Source organism: Macrobrachium rosenbergii, chromosome 41, assembly GCF_040412425.1.
Source record: "Macrobrachium rosenbergii isolate ZJJX-2024 chromosome 41, ASM4041242v1, whole genome shotgun sequence".
Classification (NCBI taxonomy): Eukaryota; Metazoa; Arthropoda; class Malacostraca; order Decapoda; family Palaemonidae; genus Macrobrachium; species Macrobrachium rosenbergii.
The window spans coordinates 520,306-544,357 of NC_089781.1; the positions used below are offsets into that span (position 1 = coordinate 520,306).

The following is a 24,052-nucleotide window of genomic DNA, read 5'->3' on the forward strand; positions in this document are numbered from 1 at the left end:
AGAAGCACTATCGCGAATTTTTAAAGAGTTGTCGTGCTTGTTACAAACGTTAGCTATGTAATTTCTTGGTAATTTACTGACAGTCAACCCCTGCCTATTCGCAGTTCCAGATTCGCGGCTTCACCTATTCGCGAATTTCTCTGTGGAACATATATACAGTACCAGAAATCCTTTGACACACTGTGGGCAACGATTGATATATTTGACAACTTTGCCCTCGCCCCTCTCTTCAAAGGTTTCACAAAAGATTGGGAAATGGTACTTGTTTGTTTAAAATATCACAGTTTACTATAGAAATGTATAAATTTTGTAATTACAATTATATTATTATTATTATTATTATTATTATTATTATTATTATTATATTACTTTTTAATCTTATTATTTGAAAATTAGTACTTATTATTAGGTAAATCATTTATTTATCAACAAAACAAATAAACATATACATGTAAACATAAAAATTCTCTTATCTCAGTAAGAGATGAGAAAATTATTATGGTTACACTTATATGTTTATTTGTTTTGTATGATAAACGATTTACCTAATACTGTAATAAGTACTCATTTTCAAATATTAATAAGATTAAATAATAATAATAATAATGGTAATACTATGACTGTAGTTACAAAATTTATACATTTCTATAGTAAATTATGTGATATTTTAAACAAACAAATATCATTTCCCAGTGATATTTTAGACAAACAAATATTTCCCAATCTTTCATGAAACCTTTGAAGAGACGGGCGAGGGCAAAGCTGTCAAATATGTCAATTGTTGCCCACAGCATGTCAAAGGATTTCTCTCTCTCTCTCTCTCTCTCTCTCTCTCTCTCTCTCTCTCTCTCTCTCTCTCTCTCTCTCTCTCTCTCTCTCTCTTCTTGCTTTTTCCTTCATACATCACAAATTCCCATCTTTTGATATCTAACTTAAGAATAACTTCTCTCTCTCTCTCTCTCTCTCTCTCTCTCTCTCTCCCCATAATAATTCATAAATAATTTACCTTGATATTTCAAGTAAGGACAATCTCTCTCTCTCTCTCTCTCTCTCTCTCTCTCTCTCTCTCTCTCTCTCTCTCTCTCTCTCTCTCTCTCTCTCTCTCTCTCCGTAATAATTGATAAATAATTTCACTCTCTTAAGTAAAGACAACCCTTCTCTCTCTCTCTCTCGCTTTGGTCCGTAGTTAGAACTCACAAATTTTTACAACTTATTATTTCTCTGTACGTCTTTACCTGTGCAGTAGATAGTTTAAATTTATCTAATTTTACCTCGACTGTCTACGAACTGTAAATGTGCTAGTGAGGCAAATATGTTCTAAAACATAGAGACATAATAACTAAGAGTTGTGCTAATCCAAATAAAAAACAGTGTTTGTTCATGAAAAACCATTTCAGAACATGGAAAAAGAGACATAGAATAAAGAAGTTATTAAAAAGAGGTTGAGAAGACTTCTAAAAATAGATTGGTCGGAAGGGGAGAGAGAAATTCTCTTCCAACTCTCTATTCTTATGTCAACCATTTATTTCTTTTTTTAATGGTAATGTATTAAGCTAATTTTAAATGATATTACAGTAACATTAATTTCATTTAAAAGTTAGCTTAATTATTTGGGAGCATGATTAGGGTCATATTTAGTGTTTAAACTTTAGAAATAAGCATTTATTAGCATTTTTAGAGACCATGCCAAACTTACACGAAAATTTGCCTTGCGCAAGGGGTTCTTGAACCTAACCTCGCATAAGTTTGGGGTATGACTCTACACATTATTTACGAAAAATTCGCCAATTCGCGATATTTTTCATAGAGAAATATTCACAAATTACATAAAACTATTAAAATATTCAGGTATAAGCATTTTTTTTTTGGGGGGGGGTTTGGTGTTTTGAGCTAGTATCAAAATAGGCAGCTATAAGTGTTTTTAGAGGGGTTGTAATATTTGTGGATTTGAGCTATTCGCAGGGGCTAGTTAAAAGTTAAGTATATCTTAGTTTAACCAGACCACTGAGCTGGTTAACAGCTCTCCTAGGGCTGGCCCGAAGGATTGGACTTATTTTTACGTGGCTAAGAACCAACTTGGTTACTTAGCAACGGGACCTACAGCTTATTTGGAATCCGAACCACATTATGACGAGAAATGAATTTCTATCACCAGAAATAAATTCCTCTAATTCTTCATTGGCGGCTCGAGAGTCTAACGCTGGGCCAACAGCGTGCCAGTCGAAAGCTCTACCATCCTCCAAAGAAGAACTACAGTGGTGCACATCCCCCACAAATACTAGGGGTTGACTGTATATGGAACAGCCAATGCCTTTCACTTCTGATACATATGCTAATTAATTAATCTATGGTCCAGCACCAGGGAAAGTTAATGTTTACTATCTGGATACTCTAGTCTAGATTCTAGATAATGACCTTCAGCAAGTGGACATGGACTGATAGCGATTTTGCTAATGGGACCAAAGAATTACTGAATTACCAGAATCAGCATCTGACCAATAACCTCCAAAGCCAACTAAAAGGAAAACAATTTCAAGAGTTCTAAGGCCAGTGATAAAATAACCAATTCACTCACCTGACTATTGAAAATCATGTCCATTGAAGAGTAAAGAAGTTTCTCACTGACTACATCTTCTTTTACATATATACTTTATGTTCTTTATATTAATACCTGCAGTTACATTCCATGAAGCTGAGTAGTTATACGTTCAGAAAAAGCAAAAGAAAATAATAATAGTAATAAAAAATATAAAGATAAATTGAGGTTGAAGTTAGCAAAAGAACAAAAATTTCATTACTTTCCTATGAAAAATTCACCAGAAATAGAGTAAAAGGGATGCAATAACTTCTATTACACTATGTACAATTGTGATAAATTGCCTTTCCAGTGATATACTTTAATGTTATTTATGCTAGCTACCCATAAAGAATAAAGTTCTTCCACCCACTCTCTTTTGAGAATAATGCTGCTGTGAGTCTGGTGGCCCCCTAGTTGGACTTCATCCCCAGCAGCAGCTTTGCTCTCTTGCTTGTCTGCCTTTGACAATCCAGGCATGAAGAAGACGTCTTCCTTGGAGTACATGCAGAGGGTTTGCCCTATAATAAAAATTCTTTGCAGCCCATCTTGTGTAGCATTCTTAGACAACCTGGCTGGGGAGAAAAAGAAGCTCTCTCCTTTGCCTGCTGCTCCTGCTGTGTCAGTAGATGTTGCTTCAGCTGCTGTAAAGGAGGGAAACTTCCTGTAGCAGTAGTATTTCCAGTACTGGATCCCCTGTTTTTGATTCCTGCCTTGACTTTTCCTTTGACATTTAAGACCAGCAAGATTAGCGAGTGGCAAGGGAAGCAGCATTCTTGGGACTCTCCCTCACCGTCATCTTCCTTCTCTTTGATGAGCTTATCTTCCATCTCATCCTTGATTTCTCACTCCCAAACAGGAGGAAGAAGGGGAAGTCTAAGACCTCTGGCAAGTTCTGTTGGGCTTTATGCAAGCACACTCTCTTCTCATACAGGAGCAAGGACTCTCTATCACAAGTATGATTGTCGAGCCTCTGGCAGGGCAGGGGCTCCTGCACCAGCCCATGTAGATAAGAGAACTGCTCCTGACTTTTTCAAGTGTGATCCTGTGCGATCATCAATTAATAAGTCTGTGCATCTAGCTCACATTGTTTGTGCTCAGTCTTAAGACCATGTGTTTGCTTGGGACAGCCCACTCCCCTTGTGCCTCCAAACCCTCTCGATGAGAGACTGTTTTAAAGGTGCCACAGGGCTCTACTGCAAAATCTTGTGAAGTGGTGAAGCCTTGAGAAGAGGATACTCGACCTGTGGGATTCGCTCCTCCCTGTTTGACCCTAGAAGTCTCTATTTTTTTCCTCTCTGTTCCCCTCCCCCTTTTCTCCTCTCTAATTCATATTTTATTTGCATTTGTTCATCGTGCAGTCCAGCCTCTATATCTATGATTTCCTAACACAAATCTGGCACACTATTTTACCTAGTTGCATCTTTGGAGAGTTGCTATATAGAATTTACATGCATCATCTAAATCTTACTGTCCAACCTCTCCCTCTTTTAGTTGTCTGGATTTTTGAGAATGGGTGCTGCTACTGGGATTGGAGTTCATATCCGAAGCTAACAGTAGTTGTGGTGGGATCGTCTACCACCCAATAATATTTAGACCTAAGAGTTATAAACGTAGATATTAATGTTTATGTCTCAAGGGCAGAATTTTCCTTTGGAACTGGGGCCTGGATTCATGGGGTGGGCTGATTCTGGAGATAGGACTCTCCGCATTCTCTCTGGTTCACCCATCTCTGTAACTAGACTAGTGCTGATTGTAATGTTGTAATGTCCTATCAAGCGGATCTGCTTACACTTGAACCTTTCAAATTATATGTGATGCCATCCATTCAGGATATTCAAATTATATGTGATGCCGTCCCTTCGAGGTAGTGTAAGGAGTGGACATTTTGAAGTTGCTCTCATGGGGCTGGCCCAAAGGAATTTTCTTTATTAATGATAAGGTTTAGATTTTCTTTATCAAATTACAGCTCTTAAACATTTTATAATTGGGTTAACTGAAAATGATAGGCATATTAAAAAAATTTCTTTAATCAATTTGTTTCCAAAACTTGATATTCAATGTCAATTATATTTTGGACATTCACACAAAAAAATTTTTATCTGTTAGTGTTATTCTACAGTCTGTAGATATAGGAACTGGATCGCATAAGCTATTCAACAAATATCCATAGATCAAACGAGAGTGAAAAGTCCTGGGGAGAGTCAAAATCACTTGTATGTGTCTGTCCTTTTGATATAGTGAATTCAGCATTCAAACAGTGGGTTTGATTTCTTTTAATCTGTTACTAACTTGTCGATTGTTCCATAAATTCTAGCATTTACTGATTAATAGCAGTGAATACAGTCATACACTTCCTTTGGTGCACTCTAGCCCTAAAAACATGACATCAGTTTCTTGATACTGCATTTGTTTGACATACCATATGTATTTCTGACTAAAATGAAATGTTGAAAAACAAGAATGTGATAAAAATTGAATGGCCCTCCCTTGGACCACTCAGCAACAAATCATAGGTTAAAAGTAGTCCAAACATGGACCCATCAGGAGTTTAATGAAGGGTTGGAATGAAAATAAAGGAAAAACTTACCTCCTCTGGCTCATCTGACAGTTTGAAGGACAGGTGTAAGAGGCCAGATAGGTTTTCCACATTATTCCACTGAACAATTCTGCTTCCTGAGGGAGTTTCAACCCATATCAGTGGATACTGCAACAGATAAATGATTTTACATGATTTTCACTTCAAAATAACTTCACAAAGGTAAACAAAAAATTATTTTAGTGCAGTACATAAAACAACTAAATTAATGCTACTTCAACAAGATAATTCAAAGACTGCCAACTCTTGGGAGAAATCCACCCCTTTAATGATTCCTTATTAAGTTACATTTCTATCTCTTCCAAAATCCAATCACCTGCTGCCAGTACAGTCCTACCAACAAACAAACACTGGAACAAAAACATAACCTCTTCGGCAGGGGTAATACAGTAAAGATAATTGTGAAATGTGTAATGCGAGTGCCTCGAAGCTTTTAATCCTCCCTCCAAAGGGTCTCTTCTTTTCCCAAAGGTTGGTCCTATTACTTGCCGCAAGTCACGAAGCCACAAACCTTTTGATTAAAGTTTGGTAAAATTCGATACAACATTTTTCTATAATCCTGCTAATAAACATAAAACACCAAAATTAATTACATAACCTTGGCGGAGGTAAAAAAAAATAATAATTTCCTTACCTTCTTCGTAGAGACTTTAAGAAAAGGTCCTTCCAAAGTTAATATTCTAAACTGCACTTCTTGGCTTGGTTTGTAAAGGAACTTGTCTGTTTGAATAAAAGTCTTTGAGGCCTTAGTAGCAAATAATAGATTTTTCTCGTATGACACAGCAGCCCCTCCTAGTTCCCCAGTGATAATAAGTGTGCCTTTACGCTGCGACAGTGATGGGACCAACACTTTATCACACAGGTGACTTTTGCCTGAGGAGAGACATGCAGTGCAAGAACAATTAATGATTAAAATCATGTAATTAAATGAAAGAGAAAATCTAGGCACCAAAACAAAGTCATAAAGGAAAAATAAGTATGGGACATATAAAAATAACTGGAAATAAGCAAAGTAACTGACAAACAGAAAAATTGATGAACAGCACAAAACTAAAGCTATCAGAAAAGTGAATTAAATAAAGAAATTAATAAATAAATAAATTATAGGTGTGTGAATATAAATGCCTATATTTACATATACATACTGCTTTTGTTATTCTCGCTCTATTGTTTTTAAAGAGGGGCAATATGTAACATTTAGCACCTCATCCCATTTTGTTCTTCCCTTTTTCTGCCTCTGAGAAATCTAACATTATTTAATAAATACCTACTATAGTAAGAATTTTTTTTTTTGCTCTCTTCCTTTGATTCACCCTGCATTCTGCATAGTAACCAGAACTTATTTAATAAGGAAGTCCTATCACTCAAAAATATTTCAATTAATTATGGATCTCAAACATACAACAATAAGAGTCAATAGTCTTTAATGCAACGTTTGTAACCTTGTTAATACAACAAAATCTTATGTTATGTATCATATGTGTATTTTTTACACAAAATAAAGATATAAACATGTTTACATTTTTCCACTGATATGACACGTTTTAAGAAAAGTTTGCAAGCCAACCCTAACACTAAGAAAGCATTCACACGACTGATTCAAAAGTAAATTTCTTTGTGTGAACCTGTGCTTGCTATATGGTGCGGCCAGTCGAAACATGAAGCCTAGTGTTGTTTGTGTAAAGGAACACAGGATATCTTAATTAGTCCTAGGTCTAATGGACAGAAACTAAACATTTTTTGCTGACCATATCATTACCACATCATTTATCAAATAAAGGAATTTATGTTTTTTCTTTCAATTCTTGTTTTTGTCTGTATTTTGCCCTGAATGACACTTATTTGACCTTAATAAAATCAAACCATATTCAACGCACCTGGCTGCTACAGTATAATTTTCCAGTTTGGAAGGTCAAGTTGATGAATGTAAAGACTAGAAAACAGTGTTCTGAACCTGTGTACATTCATATTTAACTGACATGCAAGGTGGGTGTTGCAACATATGGCCGCAAAACTTAGAGGGTCAATTCTTTACAAAAAAAAATTAATAAGTAAGTAGTTTATTTCAAATATACATTCACCAATCCATTTTTTGTATTATTAGAAACTCATCTGACGAAAATGTAATTTCATTTCATACTTCACACAAATTGTTCTTTCTTGCATAATACTTTCCATATTAAAATGCTTGCAGGAGCAATACCAGCAACTTGACGGCTTTTCGACTCAACTTTGATAGGATTATGCTGGTTGTGCGGCACGATGAAAATGCCAAGTCTTTAAATAGTTGTAGAAGTAGTAACAAAACATTTTTATGATAAAATAAAGTTTTATATATACTTACCAAGTAATCACATAGCTATAGTTTCCTCTTGCATGGCAGCTTAAATTCAAAAATTCGTAGGTAACGCCTCAAAGTTCAGTGCAGACGACTGGTTCCAACCACTAATGGGAATACTAGGAATGACTTAGCAGACAATCTGATTCTGTATAAGCCATAGGTCCATCGGAGGCGAGGCGGGAGGGGTCTAATCATGTAATTACTTCACAAGTATATATAAAACTTTATTTTATCATAAAAATGTCATTTTTATATAAGTAACTTACCAAGTAATTACAAAGCTGATTCCCACATTGACAGGAGGTGGGATACATGGGCATACTCTACTCCAAAACATTAAGACATGTAATGAATTTGAAATAGAAAAAGTTGCTGGCATTGAAAACAATGCTTGTCGTTCCTTATTAGTTAAGAGAGCCTGCAGTAAAAAAACTGCCCTGGTTGGTGCTCAACTTAACCTGTAGCAACATGGCGGTATAGCCAGAAGCACCTGCTACTTAAGTGTGAGCTTTGCAGCGAAGAAGAGGTCTGATGGCTAGCAAAACTAGCAAAGCATTATTGGAAGTTTTGCAGCATAGGAGTTAACGAAGGGTAGCAAAAACTTCAAAAAGTGCCCTTGCCCTGGGTGCAGTACCACAATAAAACAACTAGATAACGCTGTCACCTGCACTGAAATAAAGACCACGACCCATCCACTGAGAGTGGTGGGTGCTCCAGGTACATTGTACTCCCCCAGCTCTCACAAAACTCGGCACCTTACAAGGTGAGGAGATACTGTAGTAGGAGAAAATCCTATGCTTCCTTCCGCGATGCCAAGCCAGTTATTAATAATCAAAAGGTACTGCAAAAAAAATTTAACACTGTTTAAACTTTTCTGAAAAGGTGAGAAGCAAAAATAGATTACACTTCCAGTAGGTCGATTGCAGGATGGCCGTAAGGGGTGTATATGCATGAAGGCTAATGAGGTAGAATTTGTTCGGACGTCTAGCTTTCATTTAATAGTAGGCTCAATGATCTCCAGAAACTAAGAATGGTCTCATAATCCAAGACCATACATGAAGAAGATCAATGCATTCTTAGAGGGCAAAAAAAAAGGTCCTTGTCAGAACACAAAAGGTTATTAATGTCCCCCTGTGCTTCCAATCCTGCTCAGGTAATACCTGAAAATTCCAACATAAAAGAGAGTTTCCTACTCTTCCCCAGAGCCAAGGATGTGGGGAGATTTGGCGCCAGACAATCGGAAGCTAGTGCCAGGATGTAGGTGGCGCCAGCTGAGCTGGATGCCAGATAACTAATCGGTTGGGAGCTGGAGGGCACACCTATGAGCTAGGGGCAGAGCTGGCACCAGGCAAGCTGGAAGTCAGACTAGGTAAAGGCTCGGGCTGGAGGGTGCTCCTGGGAGCCCGAAGCACTGTCCCCGGCTGTCAAGACCGTCTTCTCTTCCATTAAGTTCTTGAGAGGAAGAGAACAGTTCCAGGTCAGGAAAACGTCTTCGTTCTTGGTTAAAAACCCCCAGGGTAAATGAGCAAACTGTGTTAATGAGCCAGACATAGCTCGATACCCCTAAAAAGAGGAACTTTAGAGATTCTATATCCTCTCAGATAAAAAAAAGGCAATGCTGCCATTGAGTCATAAGTGTCTCAGAGGAAGAAACTCAATAGTCTGAGACACCCGATTCATAACATCATTCACTTAAGATTGGTATACTGAGCTAGATGTTTCTTGTAGCACCTCTGAAAAAAGCCCTTCCTTCCTTCCTGACAAGTGCCTGGACAGCCCAAAGCCTGTACGCATAAGAGCATACCACCATCTGGTGTCTCTTGGAGTGAGATTGTTCGAGAAGAAATGAATAGTGGAAGGATTCTTGGAGAGTCCACCAATCAACTGTAGCAATTCAGAAACCATAAATTATGGTTCAGTATGGGGCTACGAGGAACGTCGTAACGTTCTGATGAGCATGAGAAAGTTCAGCCCTTCCTTGACCATGTCAAGCAGTGGAAGAGCTTAGAGGTCTAGGTTGGGATGATCTTGCAGTAAGGTGTCAGATGCCCAGACTAGCAGATTCCTTTAAGGTGGCAGACAGTCAAGATTGGCCTGGCCCATAGAGGAACATAACCCGACAGTTCAGGGGATTCAAGGTCCACTCGAGAGTATGCATGACTTTCTGACAGCTCAGTTCAACCGCCGGAAATTCCAGTTGGAAAAAACATGATTTATCGTCCGCAGAAAAACCCTCGTCACTTGGTAGCGAGAGCTAATGTAAAAAAGTAAGGAATGTGATCTAGTCTAAAGGAATACCACAGTCTATGAGTTAGCGAGGGTCAAGAAGAACTGAAGTCTTACGTGAATGGCTCTCAGCTCTCTGGCATACATGTGAAGGTTTGTTCCCCTGGGGACATGTCCAAGAAATTTCCCTGTTCCCTGAGTGAGCTCCCTCTACTAGAGCAAGGAGTGAGAAGCAGTCTAAGACTAGTCTCATGATGAGGCACTTCTTCCAAGTCTAAATTCGGACAGATACCACCATAAGTCCAATGAAAATCAGGTCTTTGGGGAAAAAACAGCGGAGTTCTCTTATGATTCTTTGTCCCTCTTGGTCTTGTGGGACAGGCTGAAATTCATGGTCAGAAAGAAAGACAAAAGTAAGCAGAGTGAGGACTCGAGAAAGGTCTTATGCCGTAGATGTCGAAGCCTAAATTTTCGCACTGGAAGACCCTGTCTTGTAGGACGGGTCTGAGATATCTTTCGGAGTTTGTATGTGGACATGAAATGAAGTATCCTACATATCCAGGAACTCCACCCAATCGCCCTGGAGAATGGACAACAGGACTGTTCGGTTGGTCTCTGCAAGCGAACAAGCTTGTAGAACCTCATGCAGACTCGCAGACAACCAAATGGACTAGTCGCAGACCTTGTTGATACTTGACAGCCACAGACACATGGCCATCAGGGCAGGATTGACTTCTTAGCGCAATATGCCTTGCATGGACTCGATGACACCTCATACAGACTGACAACATATGAGGAACTGTACTTGGTTAAAAACTAATATCTGACATGCTTATAGGAACTTGGAAAGTCCATAAGATACACAAAAGTCTGGCCATGGGTAACAATGGTCTTGAACAAAACCGGGAGTGGCGACTTCTGCTGCAGTCCAACATAATTCTCTAAAAAATCAATAAATAAATAAAAATAAAAATGTGAAAGGGAACTAGGCATTCAGCAGTGGGAGCCTAGTATGGCTAGAAAGAGCTGAGCTCTCTGGAACAGGTGTCAGAAGCTTGGGATTCAGAACCATAAAGCTGGAGCCAGGAGCTCTGAAGATGAACAGGTGCTCAGGAACGAGCGCTGCTAGAGAGAGGGTTCATGGAGCTTCCTTTTTCCTGGAGCCCAAGAAAAGTTTCCATAAAAGAATGGTCACGAGGGAAGATGATATAATACCAACGGGAAAAAACAGACTGAGGGAGGAGTGGGTTTGCTTCTATAAATCTAATGATAGAAAAATAGGATGGATGCTCAAAGCATAGACTTACTTGCATTGGCTGCCAGTTCCAGCATGTGTCGGCTTGAATTCCACTCTCTGCCTGAAGGAAGAGACAGAAGGATGAAGAGGAAGGAGGAAGAGAGGCCAGTCACTCATGTAATCACCCTTACTTCCATAACTGAACATCTTAGGTGAGGTGCTACCTGTCCTCTTAGAGGAGCCGGGTTAGCTACACAATTTGTTGAGCAGCCACCACAAGTCCCAAGGAAAAAGTGTCCAAGGACTTGTGGGCAATGTCCCGAAGGTAGAATGATGTGAAGGTGGTCTGTCAAGACCACATCCCAGCTTTCAGTACCTGAGGAACCGACAGATTCTTCCAGAATGTGAGGGTTGGACCAATGCCCCTGACTTTGTGAGCTCTCAGGCGGAGGGTACTGGTGTCGTCTTTGCCAGCTACAGAATAAGCTCTCCTGATCATCTCACGAAGCCAGAAATAAATCATGTTCTTGGACACTTCTTTTTTGGACGAACCAATACTAACGAAGTGTTGTCGACACTCAGGCCAGAGACATCAAGTTCTCTTCAGATAGCACCGCAGCACTCTAACAGGACTAAGTAGCATCTCATCTGGATCATTATCAACAAAGTCCACTAGGGAGGGGATTGTGAAGAGCTCGAATCTGGCATCAGAGACTGACGGGTTCTGAGCTTTCACAAAATAAAATCCGGGACGAAGTTAAGCGTTACTGATCTCCATCCCCTCAAATGTTTATCAAAAGAAAGTCTATGAAGTCTGCCTACTCTTTTCACTAATGCCAGGGCAAGCAGAAAGATGGTCTTGAGGGTCAGATCCCTGTCTGATGACTCTCGTAAAGGCTCATACAGTGCGCATGTCAGGCTCCCCAAGAACAAGGTCACATCCCACCCAGGGGTCCTGAGGTCCCTGGGAGGGCAAGACCATTTGAAGGTTCTCATCAGTAGCGAAACCTCCAAACAAGAGGGGATGTCTACACCTTTCAGGCACAAGACTAGGCCAAGTGCGGCCCCATAGCCTTTTACAGCTGAAACAGAGAGAAGCTTCTCTCGGTGAAGGATGACGAGGAAGTCTGCAACCTGCTGAAGAGTGGCTCTAACCAGAGAGAGACCCCGTCTATGACACCAACCACAGAAGATGGCCCATTTTCCCTGGTATACCACTGCAGAGGACTGCCTGAGGTATCCAGACATCTCTGTTGGTGTGCAGCAAGAAAAGCCTCTCACTTGCAAGAGATGCTGAATAGTCTCCAGCCATGAAGACACAGGGACTGCACTGCCTGATGGTACTGCTCAAATGTGGTTGACACAGAAGGTTGGGACAGGGAGGAATCTCTCTCGGTGCCTCGGACAGCAGAGCTAGCAGGTCAGGATACCAAACAGCCTGTGGCCATTTGGGAGCAACCAAAATCATCCTGAGATTCAGGGTGATCAACTGCCAGCTAATCACCTCATGAATCAGACAAAACAGAGGGAAGGCATACACATTGAGGTTGTCCCACAGGTGTTGGAACACGTCCTCCGCAGCAGCCTATGGGTCTGGCATGATGGAGCAGAAGACTGGAAGTTTTCTGTTTTGCTGGGTGGCAAACAGATCGATGGCCCCCACAGTTCGAACAACCTCTCTGTGATGTCTGAGTGAAGGGACAACTCTGTCCCTATCACTTGATTCTGACAGCTGAGCCTGTCTGCCATAACATTCCTCTTACCTGGAATGTACCTGGCTGACAGCTCTACGAGTGAGCTTCTGCCCATTTGTGCACCTGCAATGTCAACTGATGCAGCGGGAGGGATACAAGACCCCCCTGCTTGTTGACATATCCACTACTGAGGTGTTGTCACTCATCAACACCAAGTGTCCCATCACTCGATCCTGAAACACTTGGAGGACTAGGAAGGCCGCCTTGAGTTCCAGGATGTTAATGTGAAGGTGCTTGTTCCACACTCCCGAAGTCAGCAATTCCTCCAGGTGCACACACCATACCTCGGTTGATGCATCTGAGAACAGAAGCATGTCAGGAGGAGGAGTATGCAATGATACTCCAATTAAGAGGTTCCTATCGTCCATCCACAAGTCCAAATCCTGTCTCACTTCCTCCAATGAGAGGGATGGGAAAGGATTGAGGTTCTCAAAACTGGATAAGTACTCCTTCATTCTCCACTGGAGAGAACGAAGGTGAAGCCGCCCATGAGGGACCAAATTCTCCAATGACGACTTGCCATTGATGAGCTGGGTGCTTCTGTTGAGACAGAAACAGCTGCACTGCCTTCCTGAACCTGCTGATATAAGAGTGAGGGGGAAAGAGTCTTGCTGCTACCGTATCTATCAGCATACCCAGGTACTTTATCCTCTGCTTGGGAATGAGATCGGACTTCTTGAGATTTACTATGACCCCTAGGCTGTAGCAGAACTCGAGAAGCTGATCTGTATCCTGTTGCAACTGCAAGCTCAGGAAAAGCCAGTCATCGAGATACCTCAAAAGATGTATCCCATGCGAATGGGCCCAAGCTGACACAAGGGTGAACATTCGTGTGAACACCTGGGTAGCGGTCAAGAGCCCGAAACACAGTACCCTGAACTGGAACACCACTTCCCCGAGGATAAAGTGAAGGTGCTTGTGAGAGGACAGATGGATGGGTATCTGGAAATACACATCTCTCAAGTCAACTGTAAGTATGAAGTCATTCTCCCTGGTGGAAGTGAACACTGAGTATGCTGCTCCCATCCTGAACAGAGTCTGGCGAACGAACTGGTTCAAGGGAGAGTGGTCTATGACCAGCCTCCAACCCCCTGAGGCTTTCTCTATGAGAAAGATGTGGCTGTAAAACCCAGGGACCGATCCGACACAACTTCTACAGCGCTCTTCTTCAGCATCATTTGCACCTCCTCCTTGAGTGCGAGATCCTTCAGGGAGCCAGGAACGTAGGTGAGGAGACGGACCAGGTTGTTGGTGAGAGATATCCCTCCCAAAGGACATCCACTACCCAGGTCTCAGCTTCATGTTGCTGCCATGTTGCCCAATGGCTCGACAGGCACCCCCCACCAATGACAGCAGCTGGAGGGTAATGCTGCCCCTAGCGTCCTCCCTTCATCTTCTTACCTTTGCCACTTTTCCCCGACTGGAAAGAGGGTTGAAAGGGATGCGACTGCACGCCTTTCTTGGCAGAGGAAGAAGAAGGCTGGGTGTTCCCACGAGCCCCCTTTGCAGCCTGGGTCTTCTTAGGGACCGAGGAAGTCCTAGCCTGACCCAAGGGCCGGGCTGCAGTGGCACGCGAAGACCCGGAGGTCCTGGCCACTGCCTGGAGGACAAGGCAGTCGTTGTCTTCAGCCCATCTCTTGTCCACCATAGCATCTATCAACTCTCCAGGGAAGAGAGAGGCAGAACCCAGCAACGGTCCATTCCTAAGGGTCAATGTCGACTCAGGACCTACAGGCCTGGAGATCTGATTCAGGATGGCGTCCCTCCTTTTTAGCACCAGGTTTGCCCACAGGTTTGCCATCTGCTGGACCAGATAGGAGATAGCCCTAACTCCAGACTGGCACAGTCTCCCAAACACATAGGTCTCTCCAGGGATGATTGCACCCGAGGAGGTGGCAACCTTGGAAACAGGGAAAGACCACAGATCCAACCAGGGGACTGCCTGGAGAGCTGCCATAGTGGTGGCCTCCAGGTTTGCTGCCTCTTACTGCAAGAGGGAAACCCCTTCCGCAGCAAGGTGCTGCAGCAAGAGACCCAGGCCTAGACGAACCAGGTCCGGGTCAACCTGCTCACTCAGCAAAGACCCCTCCGAGGGCGTGTAGAACCGCTTCTGTCGAGGCAGAGGAGGGGGAAGGAGCTTGTCCAAGCGGTTCAACTGAAGTGAATTCTCTTTCCCAGAGGCAAGGTTATTCACCTGGTCGAGTACCACCTCGCTAAGTGAAGACCACAGCAGCCTCACTAAAGCCTTGGGTTCCTTCTTGGGACCCAAAAGGATTTCAAGGCACAAAGGACGATCCACAGAAGAGGTTGTGGCCCCTTCCCCAAGATAACTGTGCTGATGAATCATTGCGATGATCTCTGCAAAGGTCCTCTGTATCTTGGGGGAGGGGGGGTGTGTCTGCATCCTGGGGGAGAGTCAGGAAGTGAGTGGAAATCATTGCTGGTACTTTGGCGAAGGCTGTCATATGTCACCATGGTCTTGGTAGAGGTTGTAGCAGCATGCGTCACCACCAGGCAACGCCTCAGGTGCTCCAGGATACCCTGCACTGAAGGAGAGCCCTAGAGGCCCAAGGTGATCCAGGCACCCCAGAACTCAGCTACCTCATGGCGATCGGCTGCTTCACACTGCTCGGTCGTCAAACCTGAAGAAGCAAAAGTCGGGTGAGTGGAGGGAGACTCCTCTCACTCCGAGGGAAAATTTTCCCACTTGGAGAGAGTGGAGGCCCCCCGAGAAGAGGTCATCTTGATCCCACCCCGTCCCCCGGCAATCTTCACCCGACGAAGCGAGTAAAAACAATGAAGGAGAGACAGACAGAAGGGGAAATTTACCAGGGGAAAGAAACGAGGAAGGGTTAGCTACCAAGGCATAGTAGGAGTTATATCCTTCCCATAATGCCTTGGCAGCCTTCCTCCTATACTATTTCCTCCCAGTAAACTTCGCCAACTGTGCAGGTGACCAAGAGCACTCAGCACAAGTCGAAGCAGGATTACAGTCATGCCCTCTACAAGTGGTACAGAGGGCATGAGGGTCAACATCATAAGGGCCCTTGTTGGCAGCCCCAGGACACACGCTGAGGGGTGATGGCCTTCAGCACAGGATTACAGTCACCCCGAACTTACGCAAGGTTAGGTTCCAGATCCCCTCGCATGAGGCAAACTTCCGTGCAACTTTGGCACGGTCTCTAAAAAGCTAATAAATGCTTATTTCTAGAATTTAAACACTAAATATGACCCTAATCATAATTCCAAAGTATTAAACTAACTTTTAAATTAAATTACAGTTACTGTAATTTCATTTAAAAGTTAGCTTAATACATTACCCTTAAAAAAAGAAATAGATGGTTGACATGAAAATATAGGAGAGAGTGAAGATTAGTATACTATTTCTCTCTCACCCCATTCCACCAATCTATTTTTAGGAGTCTTCTCAACCTTATTTTTAAAAACTTCTTTATTCTGTCTCTTTCTCTTTGTCTGAAAATGTCTCTATGTTTTAGAGAGGCACATTTACAGTTTGTAGACAGTGCAGGTAAAATTAGATCAATTTAAAGTTATCCACTGTACAGGTAAAGACATACAGAGAAACAGTAATACACAGGTTGAGCTAACTACGAACAAGAGAGAGAGAGAGAGAGAGAGAGAGAGAGAGAGAGAGAGAGAGAGAGAGAGAAACCTTTGACCCGCTAATCAGTAATGCTCCCCTTCTTGTCATGTTAAATTGACATGCCTGACAGCTTTGTCTGTGAGCTTCTTCACAAAAGATGAACAAATAAACAACATGTACCATAAAAATCTCTCTTCTAAATAAAAGAGAGAGAGAGAGAGAGAGAGATAATTACTTTTATTATTTAATGTTATTTAATTTACACAGAGCTTGAAAACTTATAAATTACATTAAAAATTAAACAAAACTTATAAATTACATTAAAAATTAAACAAACACTTTTGCAGGGTTTCTCAGTATTCGCAAACGTTCGCGTATCTGTGAAAAACTTGTGTATGACAATTACTGTAGTTAGGTTCCAATGAAAAGTTCATGTGTCTGAATTTGCACAACTCAAATCGCACAAGTTCAGGGTATTACTGTAGATGATTCATGGGTTTGCATTGGCAAAACAATATCAAACACAAAAATATACCCAAAATCAAAAAACATGAAAGATCCCACCAGGAAAAGCAGTGTAACGGCAATCAGGGCAGAGAGCAAGCACACACATCTGCATAGCACGATGGCCTAAAGCAAACTGGAATGTTTACATCCGGGCAGGAGGGACACCTGCTTACCATAAAGTAGTTAACTACCTAATCACCTTGTTTGAAAGTTTAACGGCCGTTTCCAGTTTCGCTGAAGGTAATTCCTAATGTAAAGGATCGAGGGTTTGTATATCGTGTAGGAACACATACAAATTTATTTCTAATTTGTTATTTGTTCCAATACAAATACTCCTTACACCTTCATACAGTTTAGGAGACTCATCTCTAGGTGGGAGGTCAATTTCTCTATAAAAAAAGTAATGTGGTATGACCAGTATCTAAATCTGCAAAACAACATTCTGTGAAATGTATTCACTCTAGATTTCCCATTTTTCAATGTATTCACTTTAGATTTCCCATTTTTCCATGGGGCAATTCACTAGAGTCACAAGGCTATGGTTCCAGTTCTTTGTCTTGGGACAGAGCTATGGAGTAGCTCTACATCTGAAACCACCTACTGTGCTGCCAAAACTGGACCGAAGGTGAATGTGTCTAAGGACTTATGAGTTAAGTCCTTATGGTAGAAAGAGTTAAAGGTCATCTGTCTCTCCCAGATGCCTGCACGCAGGATTTGTCCGTGCCATTCTTCTTGAAGGCTGCTGAACGACCTATACCTCTAATGTCATGTGCCTTGACTCTGGTTGGGACAGGGCATGCACTACCATCCAAACTGTAAGCTCCTCTTATCACCTCTCTCAGCCATATGGAGACCATGTACTTTGAAATCTTCTTCAGTCAGACTATACTTATGAGCAACCTACGTTTCACAGGTCTGTGGGAGACTGTCCATTTCAGATAAGGCTTTCAAAGCTCTGACTGGACATAGTAGCATTTCCACTTGATCGTTCACCACAAAGTCCTTGAGAGAGGGAATGGAAAAACCATGTGTGGAGGGGTTCTGTGTCTTTGCTACTAACTCCAGGAGGAATGTAAACCCCAATTCCGTCCAACCACAGGTATGAGTGACCTTGAACAAAAGGGCGTGTAATTCTCTTACCCTCTTTGCTGGTGCCAGTGCCAAGAGGAACACTGTTTTTAAAGTCCAGTCTCGCTGCGAAGCAGTCCTGATCTGTTTATAGGGAGACTTTGTCAATGAAGCTAGGACCTTGGTGACACTCAACTCAGGCAGCTTTCAAACTCTGCGAGAGCAACTTTTTTCAAAATGTTTCACCATATCTGATAATTCCCATGGTGTTGACAAGTCTGTAAAGTTCCCGCTAAGTGGGTTTTCTGTGGTGGCGACCAGTTTTCTTTGCCTCTCCTAGGATCGCCGCTCCTAGGATAACGGGTCATGCAGATTCAGTCATACCCAATCATTTAAATTGATTGATGTAAATATTTACCTGTTACCAACTTGTATGTCATGTCTCTTTTTCTCAGGTATCAGAATGTATTCAACTTCGTTATTGTCCATTTGTGTAACTCAAAGTGTATTTGTTCATTGTATTTATTGTCAAATGTTATTGACCTCAGGTGACCCTTGTTCTCATTGTACCCCTCGGCGTGACGTCAGTCCACTGCTATGTAAACCGCCTGTGTCCTCAGTAAAGAAGCAGTAACCTTATCCTGCTTGTTTCTTTCGCACTTCTTAAAGTGGTGACCCGGAGTGGTTCCCGGAGCCATTAGCGGACTCATACAGCGACTCAGTCTTGGCTCCAGGAACTACCCATGCCCCTAGTGGACTCATTACGGTGCTGTAACCAACATTCAGGCATGCTGACTCTCGTCGGCAAATCACCAGCGTCATTAGCGGACTCACAAAGCGCGCTCCCAAGCGCATATTGATGCAAGTATCCCACTCCAATTGAGAGGGCTAGAGCGAGCATGGACGCGGACATCCCCTCCCTCGTTCAGTTAACTGCAAACCTCACGGATTCAGGCGTTTACCCCCTCGCCCATATCACCCGCGCCCTCCCCCGCGCCGAGGCTCTCGTGCTCCTCCACACCGCTGCCAGCGCCCTGCACGCTGACCTGCCCGGCAGGACAAACAAAAGCCGCCCTCACCAAGGCAACCACCTTGGCCCAGCGCCCCCCTCCAACTGACGACGAATGCCAGTAGCATCGCATGCGGAGCCGTCCTGGAACAGGTCGTTGACGGCACCCCCAAGCCCATCGCCTTCTTCAGCAAAAAGTTCAACCCTGCGGAGGCCCGCTACAGCACCTTTGACAGGGAACTCTGCACAGTATAACGGGCAGTCTGGCACTTCAAATTCCTCCTGGAGGGTACGCCCTTCACAATCTACACAGACCACCAGCCGCTGGTCCACGCCTTCACCAAGCAGGGGGACGCATGGTCTTCCAGACAGCAACGACACCTCGTGGCCATCGCAGAGTTCAACTGCTCAGTCAAATACCTCCCCGGCAAGAAGAACCCTGTAGCAGACGCCCTCTCCAGAATTGAGCTCAACGCGGTGCAGCTTGGGATCAACTACGAGGACCTCGCCCGGGAGCAGGCAGCCGACCCGGAGACTCCAGCCTACCGCACCGCCATCACGTCCCTGAAGTGGAGGGACGTGGCCCTCGCCCCCAGGGTCCAAATCTCCTCTGCAATGTCAGCACCGGCCAGCCTCACCCCCTGGTGTCAGCCTCCTGTCGCCGCCAGGTATTTGACGTCAGGACGACGGCCAAGCTGCTGACAGAGAAGTTCGTCTGGCACGGAATGCGGAAGGACGTGAGGACCTGGGTGAGACAGTGCCTTCGGTGCCAAACCAGCAAACTTAGTCATCACACCAAGTCCGGAGTAGGCGAGTTTCCACAACCGGGGCAGCGGTTCGGCCATATACACATCGACATCGTAGGGCCTTTTCCTCCGTCAGGCGGGGCCAGATATCTCCTGACGGTTGTCGACCGCTCAACCAGGTGGCCCGAAGCTATGCCCATGCAGGAAGCCACCGCCAGTGCGTGCGCCAAGGCCCTCCTCTTCAGCTGGATCAGCCGGTTTGGCGTCCCGGACCACATAACCACCGACAGGGGCCCTGCCTTCCTATCCAAATTGTGGTCCACCCTGGCATGCCTGCTGGGGACAGCTCGCCACACCACCACCGCCTACAACCCCGCAGCCAACAGCTTGGTCGAGCGTTTCCACAGGTCCCTGAAGGCGTCCCTCATGGCCCGCTGCACTGCTGAGGATTGGAAATACCAGCTGCCATGGGTCCTCCTTGGGTTGAGAACCGCCCCCAGAGCCAACGGCGACCCGTCCGCAGCTGAGAAAATCTACGAAGAGCCTCTCGTACTCCCAGGCGAATTAGTCACAGAGGACCGCCACAACCCATCAGTCCAGAGGCTTCGCAATATAGTCGGCAAGTTCGCCCCCTGTAAGTGGACATACATGGACAGATCAGTCGCCTTCGTGCCGCCCGGCTTGCCCCCCCACCGCTCACGTCTTCATCAGGGATGACGCCGTCCGCCCACCACTGACCAGGCCCTACAGGGGGCCCTTCCGCGTGCTGGAAAGGAATAAGGCTTTCTGGCTCGCCCTTCACAGAAAGGACGACTGGATGTCGGTCAACCGCATCAAGCCCGCCCTCCTGGAGGAGGACACAAACGTCACCACACTGCACCCTCCGCCTGAGCAGTTGTCGCTGCAGCCGGGCCGCCGCAGAAAGAGGACACGCGTCCGCCCCTGGAAACATCAGCCCACACCTACAGCCAGCTGCTCCCACACACAGCACAACCGCCTCCCCCCTCACTTCACGTAGCCACGGCACTCTTCAGCGCCCCAGCAGATACGTCGATTAATCAGACGTTACCCACGTCTTGGGGGGGGGGTATTTGTAAAGTCCCCGCTAAGCGGGTTTTCTGTGGTGGCGACCAGTTTTCTTTGCCTTTCCTAGGATCGCCGCTCCTAGGATAACGGATCACGCAGATTCAGTCATACCCAATCATTTAAAATGATTTATGTAAATATTTACCTGTTACCAACTTGTATGTCATATGTCTCTTTTTCTCGGGTATCAGAATGTATTCAACTTCGTTAGTGTCCATTTGTGTAACTCAAAATGTATTTGTTCATTGTATTTATTGTCAAATGTTATTGACCTCAGGTCACCCTAGTTCTCATTGTACTCCTCAGCATGACGTCAGTCCACCGCTATATAAACCGCCTGTGTCCTCAATAAAGCAGCAGTAACCTTATCCTGCTCATTTCTTTCTAACCTCTTAAAAGTCTATTCCCCTTGTTTTAAACACCTTAGAAAGGGCAGCCCTGTAGCCTTTAACTGATACAGAGAGGTTCTTTTTATGATGCCGAAAAAGGAGGAAATCTGCTACATCTTTCACAGCTGTTTTGAGGGGATGTATATTCCTCTTACTGCACCAACCAGGGACACCTTCCATTTTCCTTGATACAGGCTGAGGGAGGACTGTCTAACAGAACTGGCAATGACTGCTGCAACTTTTCTTGAAAAGCCTTTCTTTCTAAGCAGCTGCTGGATAGTCTCCATCTGTGAAGCTGGAGGGCGGCAACTGCTCAATGTACTCAGCCGCTGTGCTCTTGTCTCAACAAATTTGGGATAGAGGCAGTTATCTTGGAGTGTCTATTAGCAGGCGGAGATCTGCGTACCACTCTGCTTGTGGCCACTTTGGAGTTACCAGTGTAATCCTCAGACCCTGTGGAGATGAACAACCTGTTTATTACCTTCCAGATTTGGGTGAATGGGGGAAACACAAACATCCGTGTTGTCCCACTGATGTTGGAATGCGTCTTGCAGGACAGCTCTTTTGTCTGGGACTGGAGAGCAGTATAGGGCAGTTTGTGATTTTTTGATGTTGCAAACAGATCCAATGTGGGACCCTCCCACAATTTGAAGGTTCTGTCCACCACTGCTTGTTCCACTGACCATTCTAACCCTATTATCTGGTCAGGCCTGCTTAGGGTGCCTGCTACAATGTTGTTCTTTCCTGGGATGTATCTGGCCATCAGTATCAGTCCCTTGAGTTCTCACCATTCGTGTATCTTTACGGCTAATTGATTTGGCACACAGGAGAGCGTTCCTCCTTGCCTGTTTAAGTATGTGACAGCTGGGGTGTTGTTGCTCATGACTACCATGGTCTTCCCTTGGAGGCACTCCTAAAAAGATTGCCAAGCAAACTAAGCTGCTTTCATCCCCAAGACATTGATGTGTTCCCGACATTCCTTTCCAAACCATTTGCCTGACACGTGCCTTCTGTTCAGGTGGGCACCCCAGCCCCTTCAGGATGTGTCTGAGTATACTAGCATCTCTGGAGCTGACTGGCTTAGTTGCAGTCCCTGCAGATGGTTGTGTGGATCTCTCCACCATTGCAGATCCTGCTTGTTCTTTTTTTGTTATTGCTATTAGGTCTTTCACTAGTCTTGCTTGCCCCTTGTCCATTTCCTTTAAACTCTACTGCAGGGAATGGATGTGGGTCCTGCCCCTTGGAACTAGTTTCTCCATCGACACCAGATGACCTATTAGAATTTGCCATTTCTTCTTTGGTTGGAGAGACTTGGACAGGAACAGGTTGGATATTTCCAGGAACTCGGCTATTCTCTCCTGTGAGGGGTAGAACCTTTGCTTTCTCTGTGTCGATTATCATGCCAAAATATCTGATCTTTTGTGGTCAGTATAAGGTCTGACTTGTTGGGGTTGATCAGAACTCCCAGGATCTTGCATAAATTTAATGCCAAGTCCCATCCCTCTGGGCTTATTTCACTGTCCTTGCTAAAATGCGCCAACTGTCCAAGTATCTTCGTAGATGAATTCCTCTCCTGTGATCCCATTCTGATACTAGCTGAAAGACTGGTAAACACTTAAGGGGGCTGTCGCTAGGCTGAAGCAGAGAACCTTGAACTGGTAAATAACTTTCCCAGCAAACAGGAGGAATTTCCTGGAGGAAGGATGTACTGGGATGTGGAGATATGCGTCTTGAAGATCCACGGAGACCATGAAGTCTCCTTCCCTGGCTGTTGAAACTGTAGGTCTATCATCTTGGAGTTGCCTTAATAGAGGTTAATGAGAGAATGTCTTTGGCCTCTTCTCTCCTGTCTGCAAATGCTTGATTCAGAGGCTCTGGAAGGAAGTATCCAGACACATCAGACAACGGACTGTTGCTAAGATTTATGTTTTGTTGCATATTTCAAGGCTTTTCCAGATGGTGAGAAAAAATCTTTTATTGCCAATCATGATTCAGGGGAACTGACTATTTAATTTGCCTCACCATTGCCCTTGGCAATTGTCTAGCCAGGAGACAGCTCTCAACGTCCTGCCCAAGACAACATCAAAGTTCACCAATTCTCCACTGGTGAGCTTAGAGCCTATCTGTCATAAGGCTTCCAAGGAAGAGCACCGGGAAAGTGTTGCATTCACACTCCTGGGAAGAGAGGTTGGATTCTCCACAACGTAGCATTTAGCTTGATGTGTCAACGGAGGGGGCAGCAATTTCTGAGACCTGGAGAAGGCTAGAGAACCTTCCTCCCTTGCTATTAGGCCATCCAATTCCTACAAAGCAGACTTCACCACTGGAGACCAGGAGTTTCCCCTCTTAGGTTCTGGAAGTCTTAATGGTCTTATTTTTAGGATGAAGTCTGCAAAGCTGATTTCTTCATCTGGTAGATCTTGAAGAGCCAGGTCCAGTTACTCTCCCAATCCAACGAACTTATCTGGTTGGACATTGACGGTCCCAGTCTGTTCCGTTCCTCCTCCTGTTCTGGTGACTAAGTGTTCAGTCTCCAGTCTCTGTCTCTCCTATCCGAGAGTGGACGTACTTTTGACTCTCTGTCGGTGTCCCAACTTGGCGAAAGGTGGAGGGACTGTTGTCTGGAACATTGAGGAGTGGGACGGCTCTTCTCTCCATGCTGCTCATACTTCAAGGATGCACTGTACTGCGTCACGCTTCTGGAACATGAGCGGGAGGTGTCCTTGGAACATTGATGAGAGGGATGGCTTTTCTCTCCATGCCACTCATACTTTGAGGAAGCACTGTACCACAACACACTTCTGGAATGTGAGCAGGTGGTGTGCCCGGACTGGTATGGCGACTGAGGACGAGGAATGACAGACCAGTGCTTGGACCATTGACGAGAGAGATGGGTCTTTTCCTCGTGTCA

At 44.2% G+C, this 24,052-nt stretch overlaps 1 protein-coding gene across 1 annotated transcript in view; it reads right to left on the bottom strand.

Moving 5' to 3' along the window:
- LOC136826554 (alpha-2-macroglobulin-like) overlaps positions 1 to 24,052 on the bottom strand; it is a 440,224-nt gene that overhangs the window by 372,290 nt on the left and 43,882 nt on the right. The window contains 2 exon segments of the mRNA XM_067083736.1: positions 5,166 to 5,282; positions 5,809 to 6,047. Coding sequence (XP_066939837.1) covers positions 5,166 to 5,282; positions 5,809 to 6,047 — 356 coding nt within the window.